Raw genomic sequence first — 20,466 nt, 5'->3', positions numbered from 1 at the left:
ACTACCAGAATCCTCCTCAGCTTTCACCACTTTGACCTCACCACTCTGCTGCTGGACTTTGATTAAATCTGCTCTAATTCAGTCTTGCTTACTAGTATAATCAACTGTCCCCTTTTTTCTTCTTTTTTCCTCCCTTAACACCCTGTTTTCCCTCTTTGCCTTTCCTTAACCTCCCTTACTGTCACTTCTTTTTCTTCCTCTTTTTCTATCTCCCCTCCTTTTTGTTTCCTTCTCAGGCCTCCCACTCTTCCTCCCCCTCTTCCTCCTCCTCCTCTTCTCTCTCCTGCCACCTCCAGCCGTCTGTAGCGGCCATGGAGGAGGCAGGCTCTGGGCTGGGCCTCAGCATGTCCGTCTCTAACTCCTACCTGATTGGCCAGGCATCCTTGACCACACCCACGGTGAGTTTGCCCCCCACCACCACCACCACTGCCCCCAAACCCCATCCCTCCCATTCTCCACTCTGGCGTGGGTGCTGTGTGGTCCTGGACTGGTCCAGGGGTGGCTTGACCTGTGTGTTCTCCATATGTGATACAGTCTGTTCATCTAACCCTCCCCCCTAGGGTTTTTGATGGGGGCCATCCCTTGAGGGTTAGTGGTTTGGTTGCTGTGTGGTCCTTAATTTTGTTCATCCACCCATCCATGTGTGCATTTGTTTTCACAGTGTGAATTTCTTGTTTTTGTTCAGTTTTTTTTTTTTTTTTTTTTAGATATGGTGTGATTAATGTGTGTTTTGTGTGTTCATGAGTGTGCGCAGTTATTTGTTGTGGTTTTGTATCACTTCTGGCTAGCCAAGTTTGTGTGTGTGTTGCACTGAGGCATTCCTCCACATGACAGGTAATTATTTGACCCTCTTTTCAGTTTGCTTCAGAGAGACAGTCAGTGAGTTGTGTGTCTTGAGTAACTCATCCAAATATCACAGGAGACTGTCAGGCCTGAGGTTGGGACTTATAAACAACCAAATAGTTTGTTGGTCTAACTGGAACGCCTCAACCATCAACAGGTTCTTGTTAATGAATTAGCTTATGGGTAATCAGTGCAATATTCCAGTTAGTTAGAGCCTCACCCTGACCTCAAAGCGGACCTGCCTATATGTTACAGTGACTTGGTCAGTATTTATTTGGGGGGGGGGGGGTGACCCCGATGACCCTGTGGTGTGCGAGGCATGCTGAGACATGGTGTGGATCTCCCTCAGGATATCTCCCTTGGAATGCAGCACCAAATCTGATGGAAAACACATTCCTCCTGTTTCTGCTCTCCCTCCTTCCTCTCGTCTCCCCTCCTCATCTTCTTCGTCTTCCCACATCACTCACTGTCCACACACTCCTTATGCTTTCTCATATCTGTCTAGTCTCCCCTTCACCACCGAGCTGCAACTTCTTAAACCCCACCCCACCCCAACCCAAATGCACACACACTTCCACACTTCCCATTTGTCTGTTTTCTGTGGAATGTTTGCATTCCTGAACTCCTTGGGGCATGATGTTCTTGAGGGGATGTCATGGGGGAGGTGAGCCGTGCCAGGAAAGCTGCTTTGCATATGTTGAGTGGAAAGCGAAGGAAATATTCAGTGGTTGACAGAATTTCCTAATTTGATCAATCTTTTAACACTTGTGCTCAGAAAAAGGAAGAATGAGAGGCCAGCTTTTGGTCCAGCTGAACTTGCGCATCTGTGCATGAACACATGCATGCATTTATTTGTGTGTGTGTGTGTATCAGTACAAGTATGTGTGCGTATATGCATGTGTGCAGTGCTCATCAGTGATTTGTGTATGCACCTCTTTGTGCTGGAATGCTCAAATGGGGCTGGTATGCACAACGTGTTAAAACAGGTTACCGCTACCTCCCTGCTGGCAGGCATCTCCTCAGCTGGCCACACACGCATACACACGCACATTGTTTAAGACATCTCTTGTCTAAACACATTTACATACTCAGAGTTGGTATTATCTTATCCAAGTGTTTCTCTGTTGAACATCCCCGTCCTCTCATCTTCCATGTTATCTCACTGGAGGTCTTTCTTTTGCCACTTGGTTCCAGTTATGCATTCTTCTTGGGTGTATGAGAATGCAGTGCATTTCATGTTCAGGCACATCACTCCCATAGTCCAGACTTGATAGAGGTGTTGGAGAATGAGGTGACACCCCCCCCCCCCCCCCTCCAAATCTACCTCCTATTGTTCAGATTCTTTTTCTGCCTGCTCTGTCTTCACCTCTCTAATCCCTTAGTCCTGTCTTTTTTATTTTTATTTTATTTTATTTTATTTTTTTCTTCTTTGCTTTCGTTCTTTCCACCAATCACAGAGCTTGGACCATGTTGCCTTGACCAATGCCACCATTCTGGATGGCAGCGGGGGCGGGCCCAACGGTTCCCTGGCTGGCTCAATGGGCTCTGTGGCTGTCTGTCTTCCTTCTGAGTCTTCTCTCACTGACTCTCTCCACACCTCAGCGGTGAGCTTACAGAGGATAGATGGTGGAAGCACAAGCAGGATACTTGTATGAACCAGCGCTCGCTAAGACGGATAATAAAATGTGATACTGGACCCATTCCCTTTGGCAGATTGGTGTTAGATTGCAGCAGTTTGGTATTCAGTATTGTTGCTTAGATGATAATGTAATGACTCATTCACTTAGTGGTATCTTGTTGTTATTATCACTGCCCACAAACTGTCTGCTGTCTGATTATTGGCCTTAAAAGAATCCCAGTAGAGCATGTTGCACTGCATGTTCTTTTTGCTAGTAAAAACTATTACCTTAATAAACGATGCGCTCCAGTGCCACCTGGTGGTCATGATGACTCTGAGCTGGAAAACACACCGCTCACTGTACAATACCAGACCTCGGCTAGCCGCTATCTCTCCTCCTTAGTGACACATTCACACCTGACGTCTGTCCCCACCCTTAGAGAATACTCTGTGCCCCTCTCCGCTGCTTTACGCCTCGGTTTTGTGTCCCTCCTCTTTTCCCGTAGAGCGAGAGCGCGAATGACGAGGGCGGGGAGGGGGAGTATGTCAACTTGTACTCATCCAGCCAGGCCAATGGGGAGCTGCCTCTCTCCCTCAGAGTAAGTAGCTGACCGCCACGGGTGAAAGGTCAATTCCATTCGTATGTCCCATCACTTCAGGAAATGAATCAAGGCCTCTTTGACTGGCAGGTATCACTCTCACCTGTCATCTGTTGCACTCAGCAGCTCTTATTGATTCATCTCTTGAACTGACGGTGCTGAAATGGAATGTGAATGTAGCCAAACCTGACTGAGCATGACTTCAGGTTCACAGATTTGCCTGCGAGGGATTCATGTGCTGTGGTTGGTGTCTGTGGAAAAGATGTCCATCTGTATGTTGTTCTGACTGCCTGGCGATTGCTGTTTCTCTGGCTGCGCTTCAACTGTAACGAGCATTTAACCTTGTTCCAATCTAACACCTGACATGTCGCCGTTCCAAAAGGGATTCTCAATGGTTCACCGGTTTTCAATTTTTCCAATAACATTCCCCATAACAGCTTATGTGCACCTGTGCTTGTGTGGCAGTGCACATGCGTGTGTGTGGTTGTATTTGTATTCCTTTGGGTCAGCGTGTGTATTTGGGGTGTATTTCAGGCATGTTTGGGTTGTGGTGTGTGTGGAAATGTATGAGAGGAAAAGAGACAAATGTGTGTGATTGTAGTTGTAGTTCTCCATCTGGTGAAGTTTCAGTGTGAGTGAGTTCTACCCTTTGGTGTCTTTGAGTTTCATCTGTCTGGTTTTTCCTGGCTCATATTGAGGAAAAGCTGCATTTTACCCATCAGCCCTTTACACTTAATTTATGTCAACACTAATAGGGATAACATCTTGAGCCGTCCATTCAAAGCATCCATCCTCTCCTCCACCAAACGTGTTGCATGAGATCCTGGTGGTCTGTACGATCTCATCAATAACCAGGCTCCTGTCACTGCATGGAACCATTCATGAATGATGTTCCATGTTTCCCGTTGTACAGATGTTGATTATTGTCTTTCCATCCATTGATTAGGAAACGATTGCTGCTGACGATGTTCTTCAAGACCCCACCCCTCAAATGCCATCCACCAATAGCAAAGAGGCTGTGGACAAGGAAAGGTAAGGGTCATAATGTTAACATCCTTTAAGTGATCTACGCTGTGTTCCACTTCCATATATGCTAACTGTATACAGCATGTACTACTACTGGCCAAAAAAACTTAAATGTTTGTCTAAAACTTTAGTAGTATTTTCTTGTTTTATGAGGTGTTCTGGAGCTATTTCACCACCATTCATAATTAGATTTCATTTTTTCCCAGCTGTTAGTATTCCCTTTGTGTATTGCATTGTGGGAGACGTGTACATAACAGAGAGATTTTTAGTATGTGCACAGAGTATACTTTGTGCTCTATTTTTAGTGCAGTTGCAAGGTGCAAAGTAAACCAGTGAACTGGTGCTTTCCTGTAGCACACTGAGGTTATTTCCTCAACTGTGCTGGTTTGGTACCTTGATGACTCACCGTGAGCCCAAGTGGGAGGAGAGGCTCCAAAGAGAATGTGGCAGCGCAAATCCAGGCAGTGCACTGAAATCTTGGTGACAAGAATGACTGTGTTTAGTGTGGTCTACCACTACCGCTCACCTGCGCAGAGCAGTTCAACTGCTGTGCTGCACTTTAATTTTTCAACCAGCCGAAGTGTGATCATAGTCACAAAAAAGTTATTCTGTTTGGCTGGAAAAAATATTTATGTAGGATTCTCACCAACTTCACAATCCACAACAGTTAGTAGGCAGTCTCTGCTCAAGGATTTTCCTTCTTACTGATAACTCTCTTTATAGCCATCTGAAGGCAGCATGAATCTGTTTCATCTGCCGTCTCTAACAGGCCAAATTAAATACAGCAGATCTGCTGGTTAAATTTTGTGCAACCAGCACCAGACTGTTGCAAAACAACCTCACTGCTTATGTGTCCATCAAACTTCTGTGTTGATTGATCATTCTACAGTTTCCAATTCAATTCGACAGGCGTGTTGCAGCCTGACAGTTCAAACTGTCTCATGAAAAATTTTAGATCAGTTAAAACTTCTCTCTCCTCTAATAAATCCCTCAGGACCGTCAGGTCCGTTCCTTTCTCCTCCCCAGTGTCTCCATCCAAAACCAGGTAACCGGGGAAACAGCGGTGTGCTCCACCTTGTTTTTACAAGTCTTGCCAAAGTAACTCCCAGAACTCTGCAGTTTTAATTACAATACAGGCAGACATGTTGCTGCAAACACCAACATGATGTGAAGCTGTTAGGCTTACATTTTATGATGGTGTTTTCAAAAACAACAGAGTATGACAAAGCAAAACAAAACAAAACAAAACAAAACAAAAAAAACACAATTATATCATAGATCACTTATGTGGAAATATGAATATTGAAGACAACTATTTCATTGTTATGATTGTCATTTTCCATGTAAAACATTCATATTTAGACATGAAACATTAGGATACCTTCAGAAATAAAGAAAAACAACATGAAAAAACTAGATGATATTTTTAAACATGATGAAAACATGATGATCATAAGGTCTCCAACTTATCAATTAATACTAATCTTTAACCTTTTCAGCTCTAAAATGTAGTACACAGCTGTAGCTTCAGACAGCTGCGAGTGTTTCTGTGCTGATGATGCTTGTGTGTGTCGTAGGAGGCAGAAGTCAACAGAGTCTGCTGGCAGCGATGAGGAAGATGTGGACGAACTCTCCCTCATAGACCACAAGGAGATTATGAACAGGATAACACTAAAACAAGAGGTAAGACAGCTGCCACTGCGCCGCTGATGCCGTGTACTGTTTTTATAAATCTGCTGTGACAGAACTGTGCAGCACCAGCATACAAAGCACATTTTATCCTGTTAGTCCAGTGCAGGCTAAAGGTCACTGTGAGTCACTCAGATGTGAAATCAGATCCTGAGATGCACCACTGATAGCCATTGCTGCCCTCTGGAGTCAGGTCTCTGAAATTGCAGAGCTGAAACTGCCAAACCACTTGCCTCCTCCTCCTCCTCCTCCTCCTCCTCTTCTTCCTCTTCTTCCTACGCCTTTGTCTTGTGTGGTGCAGTCTGACAGACAGATGTGTGAAAATGCTGCTCACCACTCTGCAAGGTTAGGGGCAGTGTGACAACAGTGATTTATAAAAGGAGATAAAGCAGGATCAGAAATCCATGGATCAAAGATTCATGGTCTGTGGTGACATGTAAAGGTGTTGCAGATGACATATTGCAGTGGTGGTGATTTTCATCTCACACAAGTCTGAGTTTTTCTTCGTCATCAGAGGAGCTGGTGCAGGATGGGGAGAGGTGGGGGCTGTTTTGGCTGAGTTACTGTAACCACTCTTCTCCTCTCCTGCTTTCCTTCTCATTCACTCTCTCTCCTCTGGGTGTTCATTTTCTCCATTTCTCCACACCTTTCTCGCTCTCCTTATTTTTCCCAGAATGACGATGGCCCTGATGTTCGTGCTGGATCAGGAGATATTCTATTAGTCCACGCTACAGAAACGGACCGCAAAGGTACAGTACAGATGACAGGACACATTAAGACTCACACTTAACCACACATATTTGTTATGTAGAGTATGTTACTGTGCTTCAGGGTCACTGGTACAGCTTGGGTTTGCTAGCTCGACAGACCTGCAATCATTTTATGTTCAAAGACACATTTATTTATATTTGCAACGTGTGATTCTGTAGTTTGACTGATGTGTTACTACTTTTATAATCTCCTCATCTGAGAAGCATCTTAAATAGCCTCAGTCTCTCTCTCCGGTTCAGTTATTTGCAATGTGTCAGTCCGGGTTATGTAGCCTTCACATTTGATGATGTATTTTCAGCTTTAGGTAGTTAATTGGGAGCTCTGGCTGCACGTCAAACTGAAACATGCTGCCTTTTTTTCTCTGTTTTTGCTTGACAGATCTTGTTTTGTACTGTGAAGCCTTTCTGACTACATATAGGACTTTTATAACCCCCGAGGACCTCATTAAGAAGCTACACTACAGATATCCTTTTCAAATCACTCAACATGTCACTCTGAGCTTAATCGTTGTTTTGTTGGAAGAAGACTGTTTTTCTTGCCTAGTTTCAGATTTTTTTAAATCCTTATTTACCAAGGAAAGACTTGTTTATCTTGTTTGCTCTTATTCAGATCTTTCAGTTAAAAGCATTCACCCACAGTAAACCCATAATGCTCGTCTGATGGATACTGAAGTCTAAATTACTGCTGAATCTGCTGGGGCTTTTTGTGATCGTGTGTCTTGTTTAATGGCGCCTCAGGAGAACAAGTGTCTTCCTCCAGCTATGATATGAATAATTGTCTTTGTCATTGCCTTGTAGAACTGAAATTATTAGTTGTTTAATGGATTATTTGATAGACAGAAAATTAATCTTTACCTATTTGGATAATCAGTCAATCCTTTGTCATTTTTCTGTCTCAATTTGAAGATATCACTGGGATTTAGGAAATCATGATGAGCAGTTTCACCATTTTTCAGACCAAAAAGTTTGAGTAAATAATCAGCAGATCCACTGATAATAAAATTAACAGATACTGATAACATTTGCTATGTAATGATGTAAGTTTACATGCCATGAGGCTGAGCTATGGTTATGGTTATGTTTGTTCATTTTCTCTCCTATAATATAATAAAATAAGGTAAAGTTGCTTGTTATAAGTATAATAGAAACACTATGTGGGATAAAAGCTGTATTATTATTGTTGAATTGATTTGTAGAACCACAAATTATCCAAATGTTGGCTTGGAGAGAGCAAAACTTCACACATCTTTTCTAATAATGAAGCCTGAGGAATGTGTAAAAGCTTGTATTCTTAGCATGTTTATTGTACTTTTGTAATCCACATGTAGTATTGTTTACATTGTCCTTGACCACAAAGCACATATACCAGGTTCTGCCACAGTCCAGACACCTTCAAGAAGCGAGTCAGCAAGAACACATTCTTTGTGCTGGTTCGTGTGGTGGATGAGTTGTGGTGAGTAGGACTCAATATTTTTGTCCTTAATCTGGAGATAATTACCATTTCAATGTTGAACACGCTTCCAAGCAGACGTGGAGAAGGACTGTCTATGCCATTATTTTGATTTGCAAGTAAACGAAAAATCTCGTCACTGAGCACACTACTAGTGTTTACTACAACCATGGGTCCCAACCTGGGGTCAGGATCCACCAAAGGGTCACAAGATAAGAAGTAATAAATAAGAATAATATAATTTCTACTGAAAAAAATGGGTGTATTTTTCTGACTTTGTCAAATGTTGCTTGATACAAACGCCATCATATAAACTCATGCTTCATTTGGTGCTGGGATATAATGATAAAATTCTTCAGTCATATTACTGCACTGACAATGAGTTGCAGCGTTATATGATGTTTATTTGAACTCTGTCATCCTGCAAGCTTTACTTAATTGTTCTGCTGACAGCTATAACCAGAAAATCTCTTTCTGTGAGCTCATCCACAAATCTCTCTGTAACTGACATTTTATGCTCATACATGTTTGAATTCAGCAACCAACTGTATTACCTTCCTCCTTCTGCTCCTCTGTTTTCCCCCATCGCACATTTTAATCATCTAATCGTTTCCCTCTCCTCTCCTTCTGTCCTCCAGCCTGGTGGAGCTGACAGAGGACATCTTGAAACAGCTGATGGACCTGGTGTTCACGCTGGTGTGCAATGGCGAGCTCAGCCTCGCCCGTGTGCTCCGCAAGAACATCCTGGATAAGGTGGAGCAGAAGAAGCTGCTGCGCTACACTAACTCCCTCAAGCCCCTCGCAGCCCGAGGGGTCTCTGCAAGGTAGTGTGGGGGTCAGGGTCAATTGTCTGGTTAGACAAGACTACTTAAACTAATAGTCATTCCCAGATGATTGATAATGTTTCCATTGAATCCTTTATCAAAGCACACTGAAACAAATCCCCTGGTAAACCATGTTTTCTTCCCAGAATGTTTTCAGTTTCAGTTAAATACAGTTAATCAGTCATTAGACTTTATACAAAACAACATCATTTAACATTTCAATATCATTTATTACTTTGGTGGATGTAAGTAAGACATGTTCAAGAGAAATATAAATGGTCATAAATACAAAACATACAATATTACAACCAGCTTTTTCAACAAAACTCCCAGACAGTCTTAAGAGAAACATGGTCAAATCAATCCAAAACAATGCTCCACTTCTATGACCCACATCTACAAAGCAAGTAAACTATGGCATGAAATGTTATCAAATATAATGTCCAACATGGTATTTTGTAAGAGCCATTTTTAATGCAGTATAGGAAATAAAAACATATGTACATACAAACCACAAACAATGGAGGTGAAACTAAAAAGAAGAATGAGAGATTCCAGCAAAGAAAACCTTGCAGAGCTGCATTTTCAAAGCGTAAGAGCAGCACAAATGGAGAACGCCAGCTGATGATGTGCCTCTGCTCTCTGTCTTTTACATTTACATCTTAGCGCTACAACCAACCATGCATCCAAGTGATAGATACAGACTGCGACCAAGATCTTATTAGACCTATCTCGCACAGCTTGACCTGCAGTAAACTTGCAGAGTCATTGTTGATGCAGACTAAAGGCTTCTTTAAAAGATTGAATCTCCATTTTTCATTATGTGGGAGCTATATCTGCACTCTTAAACTGTATTTTACAAAATATAGTGCACTCAGATCTATTAATATGTATGGGATTTTGTTTAAAATGGTTTCATTAGTTTATCCACACCCATAAAACATGAGATGCACTTTTAGTTAATTTTCATCTTACTTATTTTAACATTTATGACCAGACTTTCTCTAAAGTCTTTTCACTGCATGGCAAGTCATTACCCAGATAGACTGGGAAGAGTAATTTCTATCCATTTCAGCTCTGCAGCTACAGCCAATCTGCGATGTAAAAATTCAGTCAAGTCATCATTTAACAGTTGTATGTCCCAACAGGCCTGGAACTCTTCACGACTTCCGCAGTCATGAGATTGCTGATCAGCTCACTCTTCTTGATGCTGAACTCTTCTATAAAATAGAGGTAGGGTGGATTCTTTTCATTCAAGTTAATTGTCATTTATAGTGTTTTGACACTGAACTCCACATATTCAATCCCAATTTGAACTCCTCCTGTTTTCCTTCAGATTCCCGAAGTGCTGCTTTGGGCCAAGGAGCAGAATGAGGAGAAGAGTCCAAACCTGACTCAGTTCACAGAGCACTTTAACAACATGAGCTATTGGTAAAGACCAAAACCACAAACCTCATCCCCTCACATATCTGTCATTGGTAATTTTGGCTCCTCTTGCTTTCACAAATGGTAACACCACATTGTTTATTTCTGTTTATCCTACAGGGTCCGCTCTTTGATAATTCAGCAGGAGAAGGCCCAAGACAGAGAGAAGCTGCTCCTCAAATTCATCAAGATAATGAAGGTTAGTGAATGTAAATATCCTAATTTCTGTGTAATTTTCTTGTTTTTTTTCTTAGGCAGTAACATGTATACATTCTTATTACAGCACTTAAGAAAGTTGAATAATTTCAACTCCTACCTGGCAATACTGTCCGCCTTGGACTCTGCCCCCATCAGGAGACTGGAGTGGCAGAAACAGACCTCAGAGGTGAGAGGACTGCGAGGTTTGAAAGAGAGGAGTCAGCATGCTATAGCGAGGTGTCATGTCTGATGATGGTGTAGTCGCCTCTTGTCTTCAAATTCACACCTATCATGATTACCCCTTTTCTCTCATATGCTCCTTCCTACTTTATCTCTCTCAGGGATTGGAGGAATATTGCACGTTGATCGACAGCTCCTCCTCCTTCAGAGCATACAGAGCTGCTCTGGCTGAAGTGGAGCCTCCGTGTATCCCGTACCTGTAAGTGATCGCGTGTTTGAACTCATGCATATTTTTGGCTGAGGGCCGCAACTTGACATGACTCGCCCTTCTTCCAGGGGTCTCATCCTCCAGGACTTGACCTTCGTCCACCTGGGGAACCCCGACCTCATCGACGGAAAGGTCAATTTCTCCAAACGCTGGCAGCAGTTCAACATCTTGGACAGCATGCGCCGCTTCCAGCAAGTGTAAGTCCACTGGAGTACATTTATGATGAAAAGATATATCAATGGAAAGCTTTGCAAACATCAATCACAGTAATAAATGTCATCATTTGTTTGCCACTGGCAGGGAATATAATGCACCTGCTTTGTTTTTCATTAAATTCTAATATCATAAAACATCGCTGCCATCGATGTCATTACTGCATTCATCAAACTCTTCTCGTCTCAGGCATTACGAGCTGAAGCGCAACGAAGACATCGTCTCCTTCTTCAATGACTTCAGTGACCACCTCGCAGAGGAGGCCCTGTGGGAGCTGTCGCTGAAGATCAAGCCGCGGAACATCGCCAGGCGCAAGACGGACCGCGAGGAGAAGACCTAGGGTCCGCGGGGCCTCCGAGACTGACCTCCAACTGTGCTTCATGACACTAACTCCACTTTACTACAGACTGAGAGAAAGACGAATGGAAGCTATCCGCTGGAGCGAATGGGAGACTCATTGTGGGGGATGCAGAACAAACTACAGACAACTGAAGCGTGGCCGAGGTTTACAAAGAGCTCCGCTGCTCTGGGAGATTATAATTGGGATTACTGTGGCTGTGGCGTTTAGACAGGGAGAGATTGTGACTATGGTGGAATGGGAGGAACCCTGGTGCCAAGGAGGAGAGAGGAGTCACGCAGAGTGGGCAGGGAGACACTACGGAAATAACCAAAGTCTGCTCCCTGGGCTCTCTGTTTTAGAGTGGAGCTGTTGCGTGTGTGTGTGAGATTGAGCTGAATCGTCCATTACTCTCCAAGTTGCTCCTTCCTCTTCCTTTATGTATGTGCCATTTGTTGGTCATCTTCTGCGACCACCCCCCACCCCCCCCCAACCCATGAGTTCCCCTCAAACAGCAGAACCCTCGAGAGCGACCTGCCGTGAGCTGTGACTTCGACATGCAGGCTACAGACCCGAGAGTCTACTGGAGGAGGTGAGAGGGGATTTGAACTTGAAGAGAGAGGATGACCATTAGAGACTGGAACCTATGAGTTTGTTTTGAAACATTTTGTGTAAGAATCATGTATGGTTATGAAATGTATTATATACAGTGCTCCTTTTGTTCTTAAAAAGGATGTTTATGCTTATGAGAAGAGCTTAGCTTCTCCCAAGTGCCATACATATGTGCACTAAAAAAAAGCAAAGCAAAAACACAAAAAGATAAATTACTAAAGATGCTGTGATCTGTGTATGTCATACTGAATCATTGTGTGCCGTGTTCAAGTGTAGAGAACCATCAGGCAATCACAATCATGTCCCAGTCATGTCGGTGTGTGAAAGTGTTTGTGTGTGACTGAAGTCCTCTGCGACTTGTGTGTTTGTCATTCCAAAATGTGCTGTAGTTAAAATCACTTTGATTCCTTTTTGGGATAATGGTCAAAACCAACACATCACACTGTGCTCTCAAACTCCAATAAAACAAAACAGCTCTGTTTCTATACACAGTGTGTTGGTCAGAAACTTCATTTTCTTTGTCAAAATTCAAACAAGACTGACACTTAAAACCTTAATAACAGAAGTCCAATTTATTGTCGTAGCAGAATGGTGCGTGGAAAATGAACTTTAAAAAATTAAGGCATGTATTAAGAATTAAATAATCCAAAGGAAGTACTCAATACTTATTAAAAGCAGAAACAGGGAAAGCAATGAGGTACCTACAACACATTATTAATATAATGTAAATATATTAACCTCTATTGAAGCAACAAAAAAGCAAAAGCTTGTATAATAATTACAAGGTCAAACTTAGAGTGCAAAATCGTGATTGAAATTGAACATTTAAATAACACCTCGTAGCCTCGAATATATAACCTTCCATTTCAGTAACAGGTCATCAGATTGCAGTTAACACTGAAAAAATCAAATAATATCATGGAAGACTTTTACATGTGAAAAGCAAACTATTAGCATATTTGTTATGCAGCAGTAATTACAGTAGAATTATGAAGAGGTTGCAACACTAAATGCTTGCAACATTGTTACTGTGGATATTCTTTTTTTTTTTTTTTTTTTTTTTAAAAGGCTGCAGAGGCTGAGACTGGCATTGACAGTCACTGACCCACTCTGCACAAATCAGTAGCAGCGATCCCAACTCAAAGCTCATCTTCACAGTCTGGGCACATCCATCCATCCATCCATCCACACAGTTTTCAGTGAGGCCGACTACTGGGCTCCAGCAGGACCCTCTTCCCAGGAGGATTAATGGCTCCGTTCTGCAGGTCGCCCTGCTCGGAAATCGCCCGTTTGAAGCCCCGCCCGTGGCTGTTGATGGACGCCCGCTGCCATTTGCAGATGTCTCCGTTCAGAATGTCCTGGATGTGCTGCACGATGAGGTTGATGGCCACTGATGAGACACGGATGAAGAATTTGTCAAGCATCGAAGATGTTTGAAAAATTATCATTATCAGGAAAAACACTTACCCATATTGTCAACTCCCCGTGGAATGATGACATCTGCGTACTTCTTGGTCTGGGAGAGAACAAAGTGACAGTGCTCAAAGGAGGTTTGCTGACTGAATTACACTGGAAAATTGGTGACTATCAGTCATCGTACTTACAGGCAAGCAAAATTCCTCAAAAGCAGGCTTGACAAACGTTGTATACTGTGTGAGAATCTGCTCAAGGTCTCTCCCTCTGCTCATGTCTCGCAGAACTACAGAGAAATGAAGTCAAACCACTGACACACGATGACAACAAATGGAATATCGTGTTTGACAGAGACATACCTCTGCGAGACAGCCTGACGTCTGAATCTGTGTCCACAAAAAGCTTCATGTGAAACATATCACGCACTTTCTGGGGGTAGAAAACCAGGATCCCTTCAAAGAGGACCACATCTGCTGGGTAAACTGTGATCCTGTCTTCCAACCTATAAACACAGACACAGAGTTCTCACACAAAGGCAATGGAGGTCAGAGGATTTCTCAACAGGACCTTATCGATATTCTTCCTGCCTACCTGGAATGGGTGACAAAGTCATATGTTGGCACTTCAACCACCTTTCCTTCCACAATGTCCTTCAAGGTTTTGTACATTAACTCATTGTCAAATGCCTCTGCAAAACAAACAGAAACAGGATTTGATAATGCAGAATGTATAACCATTATGAATAAGAGGGCCACCATGATACAGTACGAGCTCATCTCAGATGATGAGAAAATACATACATTTCTGAATTAATAAACAACAGATGATTCAGAATAAGTAAAAAAAAAAAAAGTAAGAAAAACCACATGGTAGACTAACCGGTTACAAGTTATTTGCAAAAGGAGGGTTGACAAGCAAGCACGCTAGTGTTACTCCAAAAGTATCATCTACAAACAACCAGAACTAGTCTGGCTTGAGAACAGAGTGATCTAGTATGCAGTGTAATCTTCCAAGGTAAACACAGATTAAAAAAACAACAAAAAGAGCTTGTGCCTCAGGTTTAAGAAAACACAAAGTAATTAACAGCAAACCAAACCAAACTGCAATGGTGGAAAGGATCTCAGTATACCAACTCAAGTACTGTACTTAAGTACCATTTTAAGGTACTTATATACTTGAGTATTTCTGTTTTCCGTTTATAATTCTACTCCACTACATTCGGTAGAAAATATTGTGTTTTATACATTTATGTGATCATTTAAGATACTAGTTAGCGCAGTTAATATTATTCTGAAATGGGCCCTTCTGATTAGTGTGTCCTTTTACTTTTGGTACTTAAAAGTATATTTTGGTGCTAATACATTTACCTTAAAAAAACATTTTGAATACATTACTTATACTTTCAAGTATTTTATACAGTGTGGTGTTGCTATTTTTTCTCAAGTAAAAGAACTGAGTACTTCCTCTATAACTGTCAGACTCTTCTTCAGAACAGAATCATTATCTCAAACTGGGCTTGGCACAATTTCAAGGTCTGAGGAATAGCATCTGTGTTGGCCAATAGAAGTTTTTCACTGCAATATGTTGTGAGTCCAATATTATTTTTGCTTCTTTTCCAAGGAGTGTGTTTCATCAGCAACAGAATGAAAGTGTCTTAATCCCATAACTACCTTATAAATGCGTTATAACAGTATGAAGTATTAGTTGCATCTCTAGAATAGACATAGTGTGTGCATGTGTATTAACTGGACAAAGACCATTGTGTAGCCTGGGCATACCTGGGTGATCAAAGTTATACTGGCCCTTTTGCGCCTTTGCCTCCTGCTCTGGAGTCAGGACTCTGTAAAAGCTGTCCTGGCTTATAATAGCCACCTTCCTCTGGCGGTGGTCCACCTTGTTCTGGCCAAGGAGCTCCATGATCTTGGCGCAAACTGTTGACTGTGGCAAAAAAGTCACTATTATTTATGATCCAGTATAATTTTTTGATTTGTTTAAACTAACAAAGACGAATTGAAATACAGTTTGTGGAAGGGAAGGGAGCAAAGGTCCTGAGGTGTAAGTTTAAGTGTTGTATCAATGACCTTCTCACTGTAGTATTTATCATTGCCGAGGATCTGACACATTTGTTAAAGCGGCTAGTTAGCCAAATGAAGCTCTTTGGCTAAACTGCCGCGAAACACATGACAGAGGAGGCAGTAAAATTAACGGGGCAGGCAAATGGTGACTGTGCTGCTGTGTTAATGAAATAGTAAAGAGCAAATATTCACTAAGCGAAGGGGCGTGCCGGCTGGTTTGACAGATGTATAGCAAACTAAGCTAAGCTACTCGTGATGCTAATTTCCGTTATCGGGGAGATACTCCAGCTGAAAAATAACTGACCTTGCCACTGGCGGTACCTCCGCTAACCCCGATTAAAAACGGACGATGCAGTGGCCTCTCTGCCTCGTCTAGGGCTCCGAGAGGGTCCATTGCAGTCCAACAGAAAGCGAAAGACTGCAGAAATCTAGATAGCTCGGCTAGGCGCTAGCTGTGCTATCTGTGGCAACAACAACGCGCGCTTCTCGCGAGAACTGACGTTCTTTCAACCAGGACTATTTAGAACGAAATTGCATTCAATATTCACATAAAATAAGATTAATCATTACCTATACACGTTTAGAGCAGAACTGCATTAAATATTTAGACGACATATGACAAAATATCACTCAGATACATTATCGACAATTCACATTCACAATATAATTTACGATATAATATACTTTAGGTTGTAGTTAGAAAATTCAGGTACTGTTTATCTGAACGTGCCTTTTTCAGTTTCATTTGCAATCAGTTAGCAGGGATTACAGTTCTAGCCCTTGCTATCTATTTATTGCTCAGAATGCATAACAAAAGAACATTCGCAATTAAAAAAGATTTACATTTATTATTGGATTAAATATAAACATCTTGCAATATACACATATAGTACAAACATGGCATTATTGTTTTTCTGGATCACTGTCTGATTTTTCGGTGTCTTCACTACATTGTGATTTGTCTTTGCTGGTTTCATCCACTACTATCTCCAAAGCAGCACTTCCCTCAACCCTCTTCACAGTCTCTCCTTTGGCAGCAAGGATTTCCTCGATGTTTCTAAAACATAAAACAACATAGAACATGAGTCATTCAGAATATAATGAAGTTACATGAAAGGTAAATCAAAAATGTTAAAGTTACACTTTACTTTCTTCATTCTTGTTTGTTTGAATTGTATTTTTTCTCGTTTATGTTGTGTTTTTTTGTTTGTTTGTTTGTTTTAACCAAAATATGTATGTAACCTCCATGCAACCACGCAGTTTTAGTGGATATGTTTTGGATGTTATTATGAATCAGTGCCAGAAGTTTAAAGCATCACCAACCTTTTCCCTTCCAGGTCAGAGAACCAGCTGAGATTGTCGGCGATGATGTGGTGATTCTTACATCCTGGACATGTCACTATCACTACACCTTTGTGGTACGCCAGCTTGGATATCTTCTTCATGGATCTAGTGGAGCAAACCTGTAAACATGACGCAGCCGCCACGTCAGATGTATGACTTCTAAACCCGAGAGACACAGGTCAGAGCACAATAAAAACAGACCAGGACAATCAAGTGTTTTATGGTTTCTGGTTCGGCTACCTTGCATGTGTAAATAAGATGATAATGTGTTGACTCGATCTTCCCAACAGCGTCACTTCTGATACCCGCTGACGTCGAGACTCCTCTGCAACTGATAAGGCCAGCTTCACCTCTGTCAGCGGGTAACAAACACCGAAATTTATGCTGGTCCAGCCTGGAGAAGAGCCCCGTTACGGCTGTGGTCGTCGGTGGTCCCGGAGGCGGACGACGGTGAGACCCAGCGCAGCAGTCTGGACAGAGTTAAACGACTGTGATAACATCGAAACAACCGGCTGACAGACAGCAGCGTACGCGAATAATGAGGTGAGTGTAAAAGAGCAAAACACTTGTGTAAAATCAACATGACAACTGCCGTGTTAAGAAATTACCAGCGATTTCATCAACGAGTGTGTTGTCGCGACTTGATGACATCACCAAATGGTATTTTCAAAACAAACTTTATTAGCAAGTTATTCCTGCAACAAAAGAAAAGCACTTTTTATTGACACGACATTTCAGCAAGTGTTATTGCACTTTTTCTGCTGGGATATAAATATCTTTAATAACAAAAATAAAAAAAGAAAAGAAAATGCATCCTATTAATTTATAATAGTTTTGTAATAGATCAGTTTGGAAGCTTTCATTAAGTTTTTGTTCTGTTTGACAGAATGTGATATAAATTGAGCTTCTTGTAATGCATGTCTAAAATGTAGTATTTCCAATGGGTTATAAATTTCAGTGGTGGAAAATAAAGCAACTTATGTTGAATTGAGAGGTTCTTTTTACATGAGTTTTTCAGTTTTGTGCTACTTTATTTTTACTGCCTGTTCTACAATGTTTCAAGGGTAAAAACAACAAAAAAAAAAAAATATACATACAATATGACAATATAAAATTATTGCAGATTCAATAGGAACTATGACATTTATGAGAATGATGATGATACATAAATGAAGTGAGAGAATAACAATGTACATAGTCATAATCAACTGTATATCAGATTAGTATCCTGTTTGCATATTTGTCAGGAGTTAGGCATGACAACAAATGAAACCAACATTGTAAGTACAGCATATATAGTTAGTAAAAAGTACAGCAGATACACATACATATATGAGAAAAAAAAGTCTACATTGTAGGGGAGGGCAATGTCAGTGAGCCTTGTATATTGTTAATATGCAGCTGTTCTCTCAGGAGTGACAGTGTTGGTCATGCACATTGGGCAATGTCATGTTCTGACTGTCCCAGGTCAGTGTGAGTGGAGGCAATCTTACAAAAAGTAATAATGATCTTCTTTGCTTTGAGTTTATTTTCACCAATAAAGATTGAAGTTTATACCCAAAGACAAAATACAATTTAGATTTTGTTTTAGCAAACATCCTGTAGTGAAGTCATTTCTTTGAACAATTACCACCAGAGGGTGACATACAGACTCTGATATCACCTCAGACAGATTTTCCTCTCACTCTCAAAATACGTCTGGGATGGTCAGTGTGGCACAAATCCGAACCTATATTATTATTTTCATTATTATTATTATTAATATTGTACTGAGTTGTGCACAGGCAGTTATCATCACCTCATTGTTTGCCAAGGCTTTAGAGGGAATAGGAGAAGTACAGGCATATAATGCATTTATGACAAAACAATTTTCACCATTGTTCCAACTAGCTAAGGCCAAGGCTGCTGCAGGAGTGTACAGCTGAGCTGAATGGCAATCACCACCAATTTAGTGAGCTTGTGGTGAATGAAGGGTGTGTTCCTAAATCTGGCTCGGAAAGGTGGGGGGAAGCTTGTTTAGGGGAAACTGCAATCAGTCTGAGACAGGGAGTCTTTCCCAGTGCTGACACATTGTCTCTGTAGTGAGTTCACATGCAGCTTTTGTGAAGTGTTTTCCTCTCTAACAGACTGAAAATTAATTGTTACAACCTGAACAGGAAGAATGGTCAGCATAGGGCTTAAGTATATTACTTAAGAGAAACAAAGGCAGAATAAATGTCTTTTTCTTTATACAAGAACCTAAGAAATTATAAAAGGTGGGGTTGTCTGCCTTAAAAGACATGATTCAAATGCTGCTGGGTTAATATTACACTACATGCTAGTCTATCTGTTATTCAGCACAATTCATTTTTACAGCAAGTATTCATTACTTATTTATAAGACCTCACTTTAAGCCTGCATTTATTATTGAATAAGAACACTTCTCTCTGAATGTTTGATTGGAGGCGTATGATGTTTGTAACAGAGTGTATTATGTTTGAAATGCATTTGAGCACATTTGCCACAACACTTTTGGTCAAGAGGATAAGAACTTGGAATGATTTTTTCATAACTGGGGGCTGTGTTACACTTGTGCCTTGTGCGGCTTTTTACTGACACTGTCACTTTGCATTGGCTTCACAAACAGTGAACTTTGTTTCAGAGACTAAAATGCTAAAAATAATTATAAATGTGTCATATTTTATTTTCTTCAAAACTTCAAAAACAATATGCTTTGGCAATACTGTATTTACAGTCATTTCAATATAGCAAAAATGACTGCTTTCCATTTATATGTGTCATTTCCAGGGCCATGGTATTAGTGCATGGAACTGAGCCATAATGATGTCATGTCATTAATGTCAGTAGATACACTTCTTTTCCTGCCATGACAAGTAGTAATGTCTGCTTTGAAAAATAGTTAGAGAGATTAGAAGTTAAAACAAAGCCACTCAAAGACAATAATGTCTTGAAAACAAATACCACTGTGTAAAACCTGTATGCACTAAAAAATAAAGTGAGGATGCCTTCAAGAAACCTCAATAAAATCAGTATTTGGTGTGACCACTAGTTCTCCTCGGTACATTTGCACACAGTTTTTCAGAGTATTTGCAGGTAGGTTGTTCCAAGCATCTTGGAGAACTTGCCACAGTTCTTTTGTGAATTTAGGGCTGTCTCACTGTCTTCTGTCTCTTCATGTAATCCCAGACTGACTCCATGATCCAGATCAGGGCTCTGTGGGGGCCAGAACACCTGTTGCAGGACTCCCTGTTCTTTTTGTCTCTGAGGACAGTTGTTGTTGTCATTGTCAGAATAAATCATTGTTAGATGCCTTCCTAATTTATCCCTAATGGTATTGGCAATGGAAAAGGATCTTCACATCTTAAGTGTCTGAAACTTTTGCACAGTACTGTATACATATATTTTAGAATTTATTGTACAGAAGCTTATGAAAGTGGAATATAGCCATTCATCAGGTGTGTCAGTATACAAACCGTGACCATTGCGAAAACACCCCCCATACCACGCAAACAAGGAAGAAAACGCCGAAAACAAAGATCTAACTATAACTTATTACCACAATTAAGTAATCAGTGTTTACAA

At 41.1% G+C, this 20,466-nt stretch overlaps 3 protein-coding genes across 14 annotated transcripts in view; 1 reads left to right on the top strand and 2 right to left on the bottom strand.

Moving 5' to 3' along the window:
* rapgef1b (Rap guanine nucleotide exchange factor (GEF) 1b) overlaps positions 1-12,539 on the top strand; it is a 41,932-nt gene extending 29,393 nt beyond the window's left edge. For 8 of the 11 annotated variants that reach the window (XM_051072947.1, XM_051072945.1, XM_051072951.1 and 5 more), the window contains 16 exons: positions 237-398; positions 2,301-2,447; positions 2,968-3,060; positions 4,007-4,092; positions 5,664-5,769; positions 6,449-6,524; positions 6,925-7,013; positions 7,910-7,998; positions 8,634-8,819; positions 9,968-10,052; positions 10,156-10,250; positions 10,365-10,443; positions 10,528-10,629; positions 10,784-10,881; positions 10,959-11,087; positions 11,293-12,539. In XM_051072947.1, the coding sequence (XP_050928904.1) occupies positions 237-398; positions 2,301-2,447; positions 2,968-3,060; positions 4,007-4,092; positions 5,664-5,769; positions 6,449-6,524; positions 6,925-7,013; positions 7,910-7,998; positions 8,634-8,819; positions 9,968-10,052; positions 10,156-10,250; positions 10,365-10,443; positions 10,528-10,629; positions 10,784-10,881; positions 10,959-11,087; positions 11,293-11,443 (1,773 nt within the window). In that variant the 3' untranslated portion in view covers positions 11,444-12,539. The remainder of the gene's footprint in view (positions 1-236; positions 399-2,300; positions 2,448-2,967; positions 3,061-4,006; positions 4,093-5,663; positions 5,770-6,448; positions 6,525-6,924; positions 7,014-7,909; positions 7,999-8,633; positions 8,820-9,967; positions 10,053-10,155; positions 10,251-10,364; positions 10,444-10,527; positions 10,630-10,783; positions 10,882-10,958; positions 11,088-11,292) is intronic. The other 3 variants (XM_051072954.1, XM_051072952.1, XM_051072953.1) reach the window with 2 other exon arrangements.
* The window catches only part of uck1 (uridine-cytidine kinase 1), a 71,243-nt gene extending 55,192 nt beyond the window's left edge, over positions 1-16,051 (bottom strand). The window contains exons 1-7 of one of the 2 annotated variants that reach the window (XM_051072955.1): positions 15,845-16,051; positions 15,244-15,403; positions 14,057-14,153; positions 13,825-13,967; positions 13,657-13,751; positions 13,520-13,568; positions 13,223-13,442 (exon numbers count right to left, since the gene is read on the bottom strand). In XM_051072955.1, coding sequence (XP_050928912.1) covers positions 13,249-13,442; positions 13,520-13,568; positions 13,657-13,751; positions 13,825-13,967; positions 14,057-14,153; positions 15,244-15,403; positions 15,845-15,934 — 828 coding nt within the window. In that variant the 5' untranslated portion in view covers positions 15,935-16,051 and the 3' untranslated portion in view covers positions 13,223-13,248. Of the gene's footprint in view, positions 1-12,609; positions 13,443-13,519; positions 13,569-13,656; positions 13,752-13,824; positions 13,968-14,056; positions 14,154-15,243; positions 15,404-15,844 lie in introns of those variants that run through there. The other variant, XM_018662304.2, reaches the window with a different exon arrangement.
* Positions 16,052-16,368: 317 nt separating this feature from the next.
* dnlz (DNL-type zinc finger) lies at positions 16,369-17,535 on the bottom strand. Its single transcript, XM_051072812.1, has 4 exons — positions 17,493-17,535; positions 17,125-17,354; positions 16,864-17,003; positions 16,369-16,597 (listed from the first exon to the last, which is right to left on the bottom strand). Exons 1-4 carry the CDS (start codon positions 17,533-17,535, stop codon positions 16,444-16,446), a joined length of 567 nt encoding a protein of 188 aa, XP_050928769.1. The 3' UTR covers positions 16,369-16,443.
* Positions 17,536-20,466: the final 2,931 nt, after the last annotated feature.

The sequence above is a fragment of the Lates calcarifer genome, linkage group LG9 (genome assembly GCF_001640805.2).
Source record: "Lates calcarifer isolate ASB-BC8 linkage group LG9, TLL_Latcal_v3, whole genome shotgun sequence".
Lineage (NCBI taxonomy): Eukaryota > Metazoa > Chordata > Actinopteri > Centropomidae > Lates > Lates calcarifer.
This window is presented reverse-complemented; position numbering and strand designations above follow the sequence as displayed.